The sequence below is a fragment of the Loxodonta africana genome, chromosome 16 (assembly GCF_030014295.1).
Source record: "Loxodonta africana isolate mLoxAfr1 chromosome 16, mLoxAfr1.hap2, whole genome shotgun sequence".
NCBI lineage: Eukaryota > Metazoa > Chordata > Mammalia > Proboscidea > Elephantidae > Loxodonta > Loxodonta africana.
In genome coordinates, this window is record NC_087357.1 from 65,230,307 (window position 1) to 65,248,068 (window position 17,762).

Sequence of the window (17,762 nt, forward strand, 5' to 3'; positions counted from 1 at the left end):
TTATATTGTACCATAGTAACAAAGGCTGCAACCAATGCAGGAAACTGGGCAAAAGGTACATGGAAATTCTCTGTAGAACGTTTGCAACTTTCTGTAAGTACATAATTATTTCAAAATAAAAAGCTAAAGAATAAACATGGTTCCTAGTCTTTGAGGTATTCCTGGAACACTGTGATAACCCAAAGGTGAGAGAAGATGGAGAGACTCACTCCCCCATACAATATGAACAGCTGAGTATAAAAGTAATCACCAAGTAGATTCAGTTCTAGCTTTACAAGCTTCTAGTTTTTATATAGAAGCCAGAAAATAGATAAAATGGATGGTCAATACTTCTAAAACAGTTGTAAAATCAAGAAGTGCTTAATGTTTTACACTAAAAAAAAAAAAATTATTGTCACAAATAGTGATTACCATGCCTATTATACACTAAATAATTATTTTTTCTTCCCAATCGTGAGCCAACTTCCCATACTTACGATACTGTCAACTTTGTGTTTTCTTTGCATATTTTTTCTGAACTCCTGCTAATTCAAAAAACCCATTGCCATCGAGTCAACTCTGACTCATCACAACCCTGTAGGATGGGGTAGAACTGCCCCATAGGGTTTCCAAACCTGTAAATCTTTACAGAAGCAGGTCGCCACATCTTTCTCCCACAGAGCAGCTGGTAGGTAGGTTCAAATCTTTCGGTTAACAGCTAAGCGCTTAATCATGGTACCATCAGGGCTCAAGCCTCTGCTACCACACTTAAAATTGCAAGGAAGAAAGGAGACTCAGTAACCACAAGAGGCTGAATGAACATTTGCCTGTGATAGTTCTGTAGTATAAATTACGTAATCACTCAATAGTCAACGACTCTGATTCAATATCACTGAAGAGAACAGGTGATCGTCATACACATTTTAGGAATATCAATTGTGGATTACCTGGAAAAGCTGCAAAGTCACTTCATAAATGCAATTATAGAACATCCTTGTGACGTAAACGCACCCTGACACAAATAAATCTTGTTATGATGCGATTCTGCAAGAGGGCTACTTATCTAGTGTTTCGTGTTTTGTTTTGTGTTTTGTTTTGTGTTTTGTGTTTTGTTTTGTGTTTTGTTTTGTTTTGTTTTTCCCCACAGTGGGCACTAGAATCTTGAGCCTTATAATTAGATAAGTTTCACCTGCTTCAGATCTCTGTCATAATAATACTTGTCTTGGTTTTATTTTTAGCCAAGGACTTAAGGAAAACTAAAGATTTGCAGGGATTAACTAAACCTATACTTTGGAACAGGATCAATTAACAGCTTTCTCCATGTACTTGTATCAGCTTAGTATTCCTCCTTACAAAAAAAAAAAAAAACCCTTACAAAGTCGTTGTTAATAACTTTTGATCACTGTGGTTAGAAACAGTCTAACTCATTCTCTGCCATCCTCTGTGCTTTCTAGGCTATTATTTTACATTTGGTGTTAAGGTGGTTCAAATCCTTTATGCTCTTCTCAAAGCTGAGTCTTTGCCAATCAACGTCTGTAGTCCATATTCTGATGTTATCTATTGCTGTGTAATAAGCCGTCACAAAATCTAGCGGCCAACGACTTTTCGTCTCTCGTGGTTTTGAGGTTTGACTAGGCTCAGCTGGGATTTGGCATATCAGATTTCTGATGCAGCTGCAGAAATTATGCTAGGATCAGGACCCTTATTTTTTGTCCAAGTTGGAATAATATTTTATGCCCAGATTATTAATTCCTACTTTACTTCTGTCATTTCTACCATTCAGCCTCATTCTCTTTTTGTGTAACAAAGAACTTGGTGTAAAGGCCAATGTTAAAAGTCATAGCAGGAACTTCCAGGAACTATGTGAGCTGGATCTGAACATTGGAGAATAAAGGAAATAATCTTTTTAGAAAATTATCAGCCAAAACAATTCACAAGTTGAATGACTGACCTGCCCCATAACTGTCGAAATCACAGGTCCCTCCGAAAGGACCTTCAGCTATTAAGGCTCTCTGACCTAGGTAATGTAACCTTCACAGACTTTTAACTGGAAATTGCTCATGCGTGGAAACTAAGTCTTACCATTTTAGAACATCCTACATTATTGTTTATTTTTATTTTATGCAAATCACTTTACATTCTCCTCTTGTGCTCTGGCTTTATCTTTTTTCCCTTTTTTTTTTTAGTGGTTTCCTGCTTTTCATTAATTTAGCTTTTCTCATTTATACAATATTCGTGTAGCTTATATTTCCATAATGTTCTCCCTATTAACTTTGCTTTTTAATGGAGTCTAGGACATTGGAGTAGAGCCCTGGTGGCACAGTGGTTAAGTGATCAGCTGCTAATCAAAAGGTCAGCAGTTCGAATCCACCAGCTTTTCCTACTCTGTCCTATAGGGTCACTATGAGTTGGAATCAACTTGATGGCCATGGGTTTTTAGGACATGAAAGCACAAAGAAGAAATCTATAAGAATAGCCCATTCCTTCTTTTAAACCCCACCATGAACATTCTATGCCAGATTTAGATGACTCTGAGCTTACCTTGCCAAGACAGACTCAAAGTCATTATTTAGCAATCAGACATCCAGGTCACTCGAGAGCCTATAGGAGAGCAATAATGCTAATCCTAAAATAGCTCAGAAAAATAGCTGAAAAAATACTGTTATCTTATTTCCAGAACAGTTCAGAAACTTAAATGCCTGCTCAGTATCTAATGCTTAAATTAAGGACAGAAAAGAAAGCATAGGAAACAAAACCCATTTTTGCCCATTTAACCCCACTCCCACCATTTATTATTTCTCTCAACTCACTGGTTGTTGAATTCTCAGATCCTATGTTTCAGCTTTAATATCTGTCTCCAGTGTCCTTGATTTGGATAATTTCTTTATATCTTGTTGAATATTCACCTTCTGCTCTACTCTGAACTTGGTTCACTGCTCCCATTTTGGCATTTCCACTACTGTGTAAACCTGTATAGGATACTATCTACTTCTCTGCAGCTAGCTGAGGTTGTAAATCTAGATATCTAGAAACTGAAAAATATGGTCTCCGACATAGTCAACCACACAAAAACCAACCACCACTGTATATTCTACATTTAAAAATTTAAAAATGTGAAACATCTAGTATGGCATACCTGATCCAAAGATAACCAATTCTAGAAGTAGCCCATACCAAAAAAATTTTTAAAAAGTGGAGATTTGGAACCTGTTTTTGAATTTTTAGTCTTATTATCATGACTTGTCTCTAGTATTCAAAGAATCATTGTATGAATGTCCTCCCAACTGCTTTACCTTATCATCATAAAAAATAAAGAGAAATTAACTAAAACCCAACCAAACCCAGTGCCGTCAAGTCGATTCCGACTCGTAGCAACCCTATAGGACAGAGTAGAGCTGCCCCATAGTTTCCAAGGAGCGCCTGGTGGATTTGAACTGCCGACCCTTTGGTTAGCAGCTGTAGCACTTAAGCACTACGCCACAAGGGTTTCCGAAACTAAGGCTGGAATAATTTTCAATATGGATTTTCAGGAGAGAGGTGGAAGTCCTTCATGAAAGAAAAATTCTATAACATCTCTTTGTAGGCTTTACTGAATCTTCAGAATTCCCAAAGAAAGGGATTCCATTAAACACCAGCCACATATATGAAATAGGCTTCTGAATAGTAAACACCAATCTATTATCTACACATTGAACAAATATGTGATGAAAACCAACTATGTGCTTTCACGTAAGACATCAAGAGAAGAAAATGGTCGGTGGGTAAGAGGTCTAGAAATGCAAACTGATCCCTGTACTTGGCTCAGGCCTGACTTTTTTACTCTAGCAGCTCCATTGCTCCCCTCAACGTTCTAATATCCCCATATAGCAAGTACCATCTGAGTGTTAACCCCACCGATAAATCTACATCACCCGAAGATCCTGTCCAGCAACACTTCCAACACTTAACATCACCGATGTGACTTCAATTCCATCTTCAGAAAAACATCCATGTCTTCTGATATCATAGAATTCCAGCATGATGACCATTCATCTACAATTCTACTTTCACTACTTATAGAAAGACCACTGCTTACAAAGAATTTACTTCCCTCTAAGAGTCTCCCTTTTTCAGAGGGCCTCCTTGCTCTGCCTCATTTAAATGAGGAATTCTTTAATTATGCTATGCCTTGAAGATAGACCAGGCTTAACCAGCCCTGTAGTGCAACAAAGTCAGCATAAATATTTTAGAAATACATATTTCTAAGGTTTAAAAAACAAAAGTTGAATTCTCTCCGCTTCTTAGCATTTTCTGGAGTCTGTATCATAATGAGTAAAAATCTTTTCTTGGAATATCACTGGATGTGGATCCAAATGCAAGGACTCTGATGAGAAATTTTTATTTCTGAATGCTCACACTGATTTTTAAAGAGACTTACACTTTGTAAAATAAGACATTTTTATACCGGCAATCCGCCACATAACTTCAATAGATGCTTGACATTCATTTCAATTAACTGAGAGGCTGTTTCTCCATTAGCTGACTTACATAATATGCAATCATTTCATTCATTCTTTTGTTCAAAGATATAATTCAGTGCCGGGCATCATGCTAAAGGTTTGCAATAAAACAGTAAACAAACCAGACGTGATCTGCCCACTTAGAGTTTAAAGTGAGTGAGGGAAACTGACTACAATGGATTGAAAATGATTCCACAGAAGAGACTGTGGAAGATGGTATTGGCATATGTAGTGGGCAGAATAATATCCCTCCCAAAGATGTACACACCCTAACCCCTGGGACCTGTGAGTACGTTAATTTACATGGCAAACGGACTTCACAGGTGTGATGAGGGTTAAAGGCCCTGATATGGGAAGATCTATCCTGGGTAATCTGGGTGGGATTAATGGCAATGGATTTGTTTTTGTTAGTTTTTTTTGAATGTATAGAGAGAAATGTGACAACAGAAGAAGGGTCAGAGAGAGACGACTTTGCTGGCTGTGAAGATGGAGAACGAAGGCCACGAGCCAAGGGATCTGGGTGGCCTCTAAAGGCTGGAAAAGGCAAGGAAATGGATTCTCCCCTAGAGCCTCCAGAAGGAATGTAGCCCTGCCAACATGTTCATTTTAGACAGTGAGACCCATGTCGGACTTCTGACCTGCAGAATTGCAAAATAATAAATTTGTGCTGTTTTACGTGACTAAATTTATAGTAATTTGTTACAGCAACACTAAAAAACAACTATGTATATATGTATGTTTAAAAAGGAAAGGAAAATATTAGGGTAAATACACATAATCATTAATAGTGTTAAGTAGTCTGTTAACTCTGAGAGAGACGTCTGATCTCATAAAGATCGGACTTTCTTACTAATGTAAGACATTGAACTTATTGAACTTGGAGTTTCACTGAAAAAAATGATCAAGAGACTCCTGATCTGTTTAAGAAGTAAAGCTATTTAAGATTCAAACTGAACATGTAGACTGAGTCTGCTACAAACATCAACTGCATTCATCTCCCACTGCTGAAGTGCTCTGAACTCAACAGACTTGCAAAATGGGAAGATTTCAAGTCACATTCATAGATCTAGAAATATTAGGAGTATGCAGTGTGCTTTAAGTTTTCATGGTTATCTTTATTGCTTCATGCTCCATTAAGCATTTTCCCTAGCAATGTGGCTCAAAGACAAGTGCTCCTCATTGATCTGAAAAGCAAACCAGGTTCACCAAAAGAGACAGTATTCTTTAAATTGGGAAGTTGAGGACTTAAGTATCAAAGCTGTCCTGAAATCTTTGAGCAAACTCTAAGCAAGATTTGAGTTCAGTCAGCTCTATGAAAGTGCACTCCCTTTCATAAAAACTGATGGAAACAGCTAAAGAGAAGCATCACTTGTGGTATAAACCTGGAGTAAAAATAAAACTGGAGGCATGTTCTGACAGTATACTCCACAGCTCTCCAGATTGCTGCCTGCTGTTTAATTCCAATATTCACTGGTTTGGTCAGATGTGATCAGTTACTTTTACAGGAAAAAGGACTGTCATACTGTTTTTGAAGTGTTTTTTTCATAATACTATAAATTTATATTTTTGAATTATTAAGAGGTTATGCTTATCAATAAGATGGTAATATGATGGGTACATAAATGAGTTTCTGGCCACCAATGGAAAATTTTAGCTCCTCTTGCTCTATACACCAACATCAGGGCAGATAACCAGACATTATCCACACAAACAATGTCTTTCATTCCCTGAAAACATGCCTTTCCCAACAAGTATTTAACATTATGCCCAAGTAGAAAGGAAGATATAAGTAATAAAACATAATTCTATCACCAAAAGAACAAGTTTCCTTGCTGCTACTGCTCTTTCCTTTCCGGTGGTCCTGGAATTACCATGAACCAGCCCTACCCTTTCTCCAGGGTTATTATAGAAATAAACACAAGCTAGTAATGGCTTTAGACACACTGTCATTTTAATTTAAAAATCTGAGAAGAAGCAAGCATTAAATCCAATTTACCTGTATCCAAACAATTATTACTGAGCACCTGCTACCAGAAAGGCTCTGCTAAGGGCCAGAGACACAGTCCCTGCTCACTAAGAACTCCAGCACCTGTCTAATGGGGAAGACTGACCAGTAAAAGCATGTATTTCAACGTGGACGAGCTATGAAGAAGGAACTCACATGAGGAAGAGATATTTTAGGGGGTGTTTGCACTCCTTTGCTGGAATGGAAGAAAAGGGAAAATAGGGTGGAAAGGGAAGAAAGAAGAAAACCTTCATCTAGCGTGAATAAAAGTGTGCTTTGACTAACTGATAAATAACTAAGTTTTACAACTAAGTCTATTCTAAAAATAAGAAAAATTAAGAATTATCTGTACCGCTTACCTCTTATCTCAATTTCTTGGCTATTATAAAAGAAAAAGTCTTTTTACTCTTCTAAAAAGAAGAGTAAACCAAGAGTAGTTGAAACCGAAGTAACTCAACCACTTGGCTACTATAAATGAAAAAGTCTCTTCCTTCTTCTAAAAAAGAACTTACCTTGTTTTAAAACCAAAGTACCCAACAGAAGGATCTTGGCAAAATAAAAGATAAAATATAAGTTTGTGCCCAGGACAAATCGGCCTTGAAACAAATCAGCAAGTTAAATCCTCGCTAGGAAAAAAACCAGTAGGAAGTAGAAAAACATTTTCACTGGCTCACTTAGAAAATTTGATACCTAGGGTACATAACTTTTTAACACCTCCTTCTTCTATATAACAAAATTACCTTCCAGTAATAATCAACTGTAATCATTCTCTTGATCAGTTCTTTAAATTCCTCCTGGGAGCCACCCGCTACCCAACCCCGCGATCTGAGCCACCCCCGCTCTGGACGGGGGCACCGGGGCAGCACCGGGGGGTGGGGTGGGGGGATCCGGGTCAGGCACACGCGCCCCAAGCGCCGAGCCAAGGGACAGCCCCGCCACGCGCGCAGGTGAAGGTCTGCATTCGCGCCCCAAGTACCCCATTCCAGACGGAGCCTGACTTTGAATATCAAATTAAAAAACACTTTGAGAGGTCGAGAGGGACAGACCTCCGAAAAAAAGGAAAAACTTTCTTCTGTTTTGGAACCTCAGGTCCATGTTTTTATTTTTAAAAGGAAATTAAATTTTTATTTAAAAGTTATTATTCAAATTCAAATAAGTATTTCATGTATGAAATAAAATTAGCATTTACCTAACAAAAACATTACCCACTGCTTCACTTTTTACAAATTTTCAACTCAAAGAAAAACTCCAAGTGGTCACAGAGAATGACAGAATTTGAAGTCACTCAATTTCTAGTTCTTTGTCTTTATAATCAGTGTTACTATTGTTTATTTTTAATACTGTTTAAACACATAAAGAATATAATGTTTATTAAAAGATAATCATAAAAAGTGCTAATTTGAATCTTACATATTATTAGAACTCAACAATAATCACGGAAATTGTTTAGAATTTAAAGAAACAGAAGAGTTCTTTGAGAAAAATTAGTTTATTGCTGAAATTGTTTAGAATCGCTGACAAACGATGATAAAATTAAAAGTAAATCAGCTTTTAGTTGTTTTTATTATTTTTATAAATTTCGAGTGATAACGTGCCTTTTAATGATCACACTGGGGGCAGAATGCTCCAATCGCTTCACCCTTGATACTCTACTGCAGTTTTTAACCCAAAGTTGGGGAAAGTCATAAAATCGTCCCCACTTCTATGTGAAATATGTTTATATGTTTACGTACAGGGCCAGCTCCCGGGGCACGCGACCAGAGCAGTCTCACAGGATCCCACGCTCAGAAGTGGGCGCCATGCTTGGAGTTTAATGCTCTGCTGCCGCTGTGAAATTCTTTGAATTTGTGCTTTTTAAGTGAAGTCAGAGCACGTGCAGGCTGGCACACTGGAGCCTAGACTTACATGCGATCCTGCCCGCCGCTGCCCTCCTGAGAGCCACCCGTTCCCCGACCCCGCGGTCTCTGCCGCCCTCCGCTCCTGATGGGAGCATCGAGGCAGCACCCGCAGGGTCCGGGTCAGGCACACGTGCCCCAAGCGCTGAGTCAAGGGGCAGCCCCCACCGCGCGCCGGGGTGAAGGTCTTCCTTCGCGCCCCAAGTACCCCCATTCCCGACGGAGCCTGACGTTAAATATCAAATACGAAAACGCTTTGACAGGTCGAGCGACGGTGAGACCTCCAGAAAAATAGGTTTTTTTTTCTGTTTTCTTGAACAGGTCCCGCATTTCTATTTTGCACTGAGACCATCATGTAGCCATCCCATATTTATGTAGGCGAGTGCATGCATGTGTAGGTATTTTTGTATGGATAAATAGAATATGTTTAGTTTATATTTTATAGATAGAAATTTATCTAAAATTTTATAATTGAAAGATAAATAAATTTGTATAACTTCAGTATATATATCTACACATATAGACATATATACGTAAAGATGATAGTAATTTTATAAGTTTACAGGTCTGAGGAAAAGGCATTCTAATACAGTATTATCTTCTGAGTTCCTTGTGACCATCGAATTGCCTTGAAAAATCTTTAATATCGTATTTGCTAAAAATGGGGATACTCTAGCTTTGAGGGCACAAGGTTACTAATATGTTCCTCTTATTAACAAAATCTGCTTTACAACTCTGATTTCTTAACAGGCAGATTTTCAGTGAGGAGCCAAAGTCATTAACTATAAAGAGTATGGAGATAAATCAAATGTGTTGAAGGGTCCTCAAAAATCACCAACTAATTTCAGCACATTTCAATTATTCCTATAAAGTGCTTTTACTAAACAATCCTACATCATCAATTTCATGCCCAAAAATTCATATTGTTTATAACTAGTAATTCTCAAACCATAACTTCATAATTCTTAAATTATTCCACTAATAATTAGGCAGGTGAATAAAATAGTCCAATTATAAATCTTTCATTTTGTTTAGCTCTTTTAAAGAGGCTTCATGATTAATATATAGTTCATGATGTCATCAAGGTTGTCTTCATTTTAAAAATGGCACTAAGACTCGAGTGTAAGAATAGTATAGACACTCCATGGATGGAGATGTAATTTTTAATAAAACAAAAAACAACCTTAAAACACTTATATTGCCTTAAACTTAAGTAGCATTTCCAATATTTCTGAAAGAAAACAAAAACTGCAGAAAATCTATGACACTATGTCATGTTTGATAAAGGTTAGGAACTGTCCAAACTGTACTGGCTCTTTAAACCTTCAGAAATGGTCCAGGATCCATGTAGAATTGACCTTTATCCAACACTAGCTAAATTCAAACTTCTTATGCCCTTTTATTATTCACCACCTTAACCCTAAGCAACTGTCCCTTTCTTTATCCTTTTTATTATTTAAATTGACGTGCAACCCTAGTTTCCTGTCTACAATCCTGATTCTCTTCAACTAACATTTAGATACTTCCTCAAACAAAAGGATCATATGCAAATACCACTTTGGTTCTGAATCCATTCCTAGAAACTCCTATCTCAATGCTGTTCCGTGTAAGCAGCCGAAACGGAACCCATTCAGAAAGCTAAGCCACCTGGATCAGAAAGAATGCACCTCAGCACATACTCAAAGTACCAAAAAAGGAAGACAGGAAGAAAAACCAGTCACCTACATTATTCATATATTCTGAAAGCAGGTCCTGAAGAGCCTGGCGAATCGCGTTGCATTCTGCAATGATTCGCTCCCGATGGAAATCCCTTGTGCATGAAGAGTCCGCCAACAGAGCTGCCCCACTGATAATGGCTTCTAGGCGTTTCTCTAGTGATGGTCGTATTTCCTCCTCTGTCACTGTGAGTGGATCCAAGACAATTAAAGTCTAAGGAAAAACACATTTGGATGGTTAGAACTCCATGGCATTCTATTCTTATGACAAAGAAATATTTTGTTTTCACCTTTGTTAGTAAAAAGAATAGCATTTCTATTGCATCATTCGCTCACCCATAATCTTATATAGTGAGGATAGTAATGAGATTATGAGCATCAGTTCTAGTATCAAAAACAGACCTGTATTCAAACCTTGCCTTTCCCATTCACCAATACTGTGAGCTCACACCCAAGAGTCTTACACTCTGAGCCTCACCTTCATCATCTGTAAAACTGGAATATTAATGTTGCCTATCATATGAGGCTATTGTGATAATGTTATGAATGTGCAATGTAGTGCTTGGCACATGCTAACTAGTAACCTTTATATAGGACTTCTCTGTTTACACAATAGTTTCACATATATCATCAAATCCTGACAACAACAATACAAGGAGGTGGGCAGTAAAGATACTGTTCACCCCATTTTTCATTTGATGATGACTGAGGCTGAGAGACTCTTACCCAGGATGACTTACCAAGGTCACAGAGCAAATAAACAAAATTCCGACAAGTATCCAAGTTTTATGATACCTAATTCAATATTATTTTCATAATGGTTTGTTGAAAATCAACTCCAATTATCTTTAACACTAACATACAGAAAATTCTGAGTCTTAATTATACATTTAAAAAATCAATCCATCTTCCTATTGGTCTCTTATAACTTCCAGCTATTTCCAGCTATAGGAACCTAGTATTTTTAAGGTTTCCATTAGATATAGGTCTTCAAGACAATAGAAATCAAGATAATCTACAGTCTCTGAAGAAAAGTGAAGGGTACACTGCTCTTGGAGTCCTTTGTTAAAATACATCAAGAGAGGAAAGACTTTTCACAGTTACAGAACTACTTAAGACATTGGGATTGAACTACTGGGCTTGAAGGCTAAGGACCATAGTCTCAGGGGACATCTAGGTCAATTGGCAAAGCAAGTTAATAAAGATAACGTTCTACATCCTAGTCTGGTGAGTAGCATCTGGGGTCTTGAAAGCTTGCAAGCAGCCATCTAAGAAGCAACTATTGGTCTCTTCCTGGCTGGACCAAAGGAGAATGAAGAAAAACAAAGAATCAAGGAAGCAATTGGTCCAAAAGACGAATGGCCCACATAAACAACAGCCTCCTCTAACCTGAGACCAGAAGAACTAGATGGTGCCCAGCTATCACTGCTGACCACTCTGACTGGGACACAATAGAAGGTCCTGGTTAGAATGGATAGAAAATGTAGAGCTAAATTCAAAAACAAAAACAGACATACTAGTCTGATACAAAATGGAGGAACCCCTAAGACTATTGTCCTAAGACAATCTTCTAACTTTAAACTGAAGACATTCCCAGAGGCCACCTTTCAGCCAAATAACAGAAGGGTCTATTAAATAAACAATAACACCCATGAGGAATGTATTCCTTAGAACAATCAACTATATGAAAGCAAAAGGGAAGCATTTGCCCAAAACCAAAGATGAGAAGGCAAGGAGGGACAGGAAAACCCAGACAAATGGAAATGGGCAACCCAGGGAGGAAATGAGGAGAGTACTGGCATATTGCGGGGACTGCAACCAATTCACGGAACAATTTGTTTATAAATTACTGACTGGAAAACAAATTTGCTATGTAAACTTTCATCTAAAGTACAATAAAACTTAAAAAAAAAAAGGGAGAGAAAGAAAGACTTTTCAAGGCTTAGGGAGAACATGGTAATTGGAGAAGAAAGTCGAAAGCTCTCTGAGAACACTTAGCATAATATAAACTTATAATGTCATCAGAGTGTGTGTGTGTGTGTATGCATACACAAATGTGTGCATGTACACAATTAAATTACAAGATCTTTAGAGAGGGTAACCTTAAATATAAGATTTTATATTTATTTATTACACTGATCATCACAAGACATTATGATAAATATTTGCAAGTCGAAACTAGTCAGGATAAGATTTTAAAATTGATTTGATATAAAATTGACTGTCTTAAAAGTATAGAGTATAATTCTTTCTTCCCTAACTTTATTTTCCTTTAATGTTTTTACTCCTCTTCTGAGTCTCTTCGTTTTTCTCTTTTAGGTGGACAAAAAAATGAAAAAAAAAGAGAGAGAGAAATAATTTACAAAAAAGGAACATTTAACATTTTTTTCTTTATCTGATGCATATTCTTTTTGAGGAAACAATCATCCCAACCATGGCCTTGGCCATCAGCCAAGGATAACAAGACACTACTCATTTACATCTCAATTTACCTCCTTATTTCATTTGCCATTTGTACCACACCTTCCTTTGTCTTGCTAACTTAGTACAAACTTTCCACTCCAGTGTTTCATAACAAAAATCAAACCAACTGAAACCTTTTTGCAAATGGCACTTCAATGTGATATCATCATTAAGAAGATACTCTGAGAGGCAACAGAATTATTCTTTGATTGCTCAAATGCAATTAAAGATGCAATAGGCACAGTTAACAGGTCTCCAGCATTGGGACGGTGGGAAACACTGATCAGTTTCAAATCTGTTGATCTATAAAGACTGCAGGAAGAAACTATTAATTTTAGGTGTTCTGGCTGTGATTTTCGCCAGCAAACAGCCTCTATACTAAGGTTAAGTTCACACCAGTTCCTGTTATTCAAGGCCATTCTTTAAACTTTTCTACTCTCCGGATTTTTACCTGCTTGACCTTTAATACTTTCCAGGTTTTTCAAGCTCATCTGAACATGAACCATTGCTTGCTGTTCCATCTAATATCCACACACAGGCCCCTTAGATATGCCTATAATTACTGCCCTCTTAAAAAAAAAAAAAAATTTTTATCCACATTCTATAAAGGTTTCTACTAACCTTGTCTTCAAATCAATAAAAAGGTAATTAAAAAAAAATAATAACTTGAATTTTCTTTTTCAAATGGAAACAAATGGAATGGAATACCACTGGATTTGTTTGAGACCCACTAAAATAATTGCCATTTTGGACCTGATCTAGCTATAAATAAAAAAAAAAAAATGATTTCAGTGTGTTTTTGTGGCATTAATTTCATGAAAGACAAATGGAACAGTATAACTTTGGGATCCTGTACTACTCAACACAGAAAATATTTTCCATTTATCAAGGTCCTTCCCAATATACACTTACCTCCCTAACACTTTGGATGCTGACACTACTCTGCCCTTTAAGCAGGGTCCTCACCTATCCATATCAGGGGTCTCAGGACTGGTGGCTCCACCCACGCCACCCAGCTACCTACAACATGGGTCCAAGAATAAGTGGTGCCTTCCAGTCCTTACAGCCAACAGCACTGGATGTCCATCCCATTACAAAACTCACCCACTTACGCACTTCAGAGAACAGGGACAGGCTTTCCTCCCAGACACTCCGGGGTAGCCATCAGTCCCCTGCCTTGCACAGCGCATGACCTCCTACTGCAGCCAGATGCCTGTGCCTACTCCAATCACCCCTGCCCATCTAGGACTGCAGGTAAGAGCCTGCACCACACAATTGGTGACCAACTACCTGGACACCTGAGCTGAATCCATGCAACAAAAGTAAAAGCACTCCTGGGCTCACACACCTAATAACAAGTCTAACCACCTGGTGACAGGACACTAGAGCTTCAAGGATGCCAATAATCAAACTATCTCACAGGAGCAGCCTATTTCGGCATATCAAAACAAAACAAAACAAGAAGCTAGGATAGAGTAAGCAAACATAAAACAAATAAATATAATAATTTATTATGGCTCAGAGGCAACAGTTAATATCAAATTACATAAAGAGGCAGACCATGATGGCTTCAGCAAGCAACCAAAATAAAGAAATCTTTCACATGAAGACAACTGTCTGGAATTACTGGAGGTAAAATACTGAAGATTAATATGCAGAATTCTTCAAGAGACCAGGAAGGATATCAGGCAAAAATGCAGAACGAGCCAAGGAACACAAAGACAAAGCAAAAGAGGAACTTAAGAAGATTATAGAAAAGTACAATGATGAATTTAACAGGCTGCAAGAAACCATAGAGAGACAGCAAACTGAAATCCAGAAGATTAACAATAAAATTTCAGTATTAGACAACTCGATAGAAAGTTGTAGGAGCAGAATTGAGGGAATGGAAAGCAGAATTAGTGAGACTGAAGATAAAGCACTTGACACCAAGCTATTTGAGGAAAAATCTGATAAAAGAATTTTTAAAAAATGAAGAAATCCTACGAATTATGTGGGACTCTATCAAGAGGAATGACCTACGAGTGACTGGAGTAGCAGAATGGGGGGGGAGGGTAACAGAAAATACAGAAAGAACTGTTGAAGATTTGTTGGCAGAAAATTTCCCTGATATAGTGAAAGATGAGAAGATATCTATCCAAGATGCTCATCGAACCCCACGAGGCATATCACAAAAGAAAGTCACCAAGACATATTATAACAAAACTTGCCAAAACCAAAGATAAAGAGAGAATTTTAAGAGCAGCTAGGGATAAATGAAATGAAATGTCACCTATAAAGGAGAGTCAATAAGAATAAGCTTGGAATACTCAACAGAAACCAAGCACACAAGAAGGCAATGAGATGACATATATAAAGACTTGAAGTTCAAAAACTGCCAGCCAAGAATTATATACCCAGGAAAACTGTCTCTCAAATATGAAGGTGAAATTAGGACGTTTCCAGATAAACAGAAGTTTAGGGAATTTGCAAAAACCAAACCAAAATTACAAGAAATACTAAACAGAGTCCTCCAGTTAGAAAATCAATAACATCAGATAAGAACCCAACACTACAACACAGGACAGAGCAACCAGATATAAAGCCGGATAGGGAAGTCACAAAAAATAAATCAAAGCTACAACACCGGAAATAGGGAAACAGAGATGTCAATCTGTAAAAGATGACAACATTAAAACAAAAAAGGACTACATAATGTAATCATACATTTTTCACATGGAGAGGAAGTCAAGGTGATATCAAGAAATATAGAGGCAAATATTAAGGTAACCTCAGAGGAACCTAACAATCTTGCACATCAAAATAAAAAAGAAGAAAAAGACTCAGCAAATACAAAATTAATAACAATGAAAAAGATGAAAGTAAAAACTCAGCACAGAAAATTACAGGGAACAAAGAAACTGTCAACACCACACAAAAAAACACATCAAAATGACAGCACTAAACTCATGCATATCAATATTTATACTGACTATAAATGGATTAAATGCATCAATAAAGAGATACAGAGTGGCAGAATGGAAAAAAAAAAAAGAATCCATCTATACACTGCCTACAAGAGACACATCTTAGACTCAAAAACCCAAACAAATGAAAACTCAAAGGATGGAAAAAAAAAATTAAGCAAACAACAAACAAAAAAGAGCAAGAGTGGCAGTATTAATCTCTGACAAAATAGACTTTAAAGCAAAATCTATCACAAAGGATAAGGAAGGATATTCTATAATGATTAAAGGGTCACTACACCAGGAGGATACAACCATAATAAATATTTATGCACCCAATGACAGGGCTCAAAAATACACAGAACTCTAACAGCACTGAAAATAGAGACAGAGAGTTCCACAATAATAGTAGGAGACTTCAAAAAAACTTTCAGTGAAGGACAGAACATCCAGAAAGAAGCTCAATAAAGACACGGAAGATCTAAATGCCACAATCAACCAACTTGATCTCATAGATATATATAGAACACTCCACCCAACGGCAGCCCAGTGTACTTCCTTTTCCAATGCACATGCAACATTCTCCAGAATAGATCACATATTAGGCCATAAAGCAAGCCTTAACAGAATCCAAAACATCAAAATATTACAAAGCATCCTTTCTTATCAAAAAGCCATAAAAGTAGAAATCAAAAACAGAAAAGCAAGGAAACAAAGTTAAACACATAGAAACTAAACAATACCTTTCTCAAAAACTACTGGGTTATAGAAGAAATTAAGAATAAAGAAACTCACAGAATCAAATGAGAATGAAAACCAATCCTATCAGAACCCTTGGGACACAGCAAAAGCAGTGTTCAGAAGTCAATTTATAGCAATAAATCCAAAGAGAAAAAAGAGCCAAAATCAAAACATTAATTCTACAATTTGAACAAACAGCAGCAAAAGAAGCCCTCAGCCACCACAAGAAAGGAAATAATAAAAATCAGAGCAGAATTAAATGTAATAGAGAATAGAAAAACAATTAAAAGAGTGAACAAGACCAAAAGTTGGTTCTTTGAAAAGATCAACAAAATTGATAAACCACCGGCAAAACTGGACAAAAGAAAGACAGCAGAGGAAGCAAATAACCCAAATAAGAAATGAGATGGAAGATATCACAACAAACCCAACTGAAATTAAAAGAATCGATATATAATACTACAAAAAATTGTACTGTAACAAATTTTAAAACCTAGAGGAAGTGGACAAATTTCTAGATACACACTACCTACCTAACCTAACACAAACAGAGATATATACCTATAACAAAAGAAGAGATTGAAAAGTTAATTAAAAAACTCCCAACAAAAAAAAAGCCCTGGCTTGGACGGCTTCACTGGAGAATTCTACCAAACTTTCAGAATAGAGCTAACACCACTACTACTAAAGGCATTTCAGAGCATAGAAAAAGATAGAATATTACCAAACTCATTCTATGAAGGCAGCATAACCCTGATACCAAAACCAGGTAAAGACACCACAAAAAAAGAAAATTGCAGACCAGTATCCCTCATTGACATAGACACAACAATCCTCAATAAAATTCTAACTAATAGAATTCAACAACATTTATCAAAAAAATAATTCACCATGACCATGTGGGGTTCCTATCAGGTATGCAGGGATACTCCAACATTAGAGAAACAATCAATGTAATCCATCACACAAGTCAAAGACATGAACCACATGACCTTATCAATTGATGCTGAAAAGGCATTTGACAAAGTCCAACACCCATTCATGATTTAAAAAAAAAAAAAAAAACTCTCAGCAAAGTAGGAATAGAAGGGAAATTCCTCAACATAATAAAGGGGATTTGTATACCAACAGCCAACATCATCCTAAATGGAGAGAGTCTGAAAGCATTCCCCTTGAGAACGGTTACCAGACAGGGATGTTCTTTATCACCACTCTTATTCAACATTGTGCCAGAAGTCCTAGCAAGAGCAATTGGGCTATAAAAAGAAATAAAGGGCATCCAAATTGATGAGGTAAAAATATCTTTATTTGCAGATGATAGGATCTCATACACAGAAAACCCCAAAGAATACACAAGAAAACTACTGGAACTAATAGAAGATTTCAGCAAAGGATCAGGATACAAGAAAAACATACAAAAATAAGTTGGATTCCTCTACATCAACATAGAGAACTTCAAAGAGCAAGTCACCAAATCAATACCATTTACAGTAGCCCCCAAGAAGATAAAAAACTTAGGA

General features: G+C 37.0%; 1 protein-coding gene across 1 annotated transcript in view; it reads right to left on the reverse strand.

Moving 5' to 3' along the window:
• The window catches only part of CTNNA3 (catenin alpha 3), a 1,776,048-nt gene that overhangs the window by 1,353,092 nt on the left and 405,194 nt on the right, over positions 1-17,762 (reverse strand). The window contains exon 6 of the mRNA XM_003409035.3: positions 10,104-10,307. Within this exon, the coding sequence (XP_003409083.2) occupies positions 10,104-10,307 (204 nt within the window). The remainder of the gene's footprint in view (positions 1-10,103; positions 10,308-17,762) is intronic.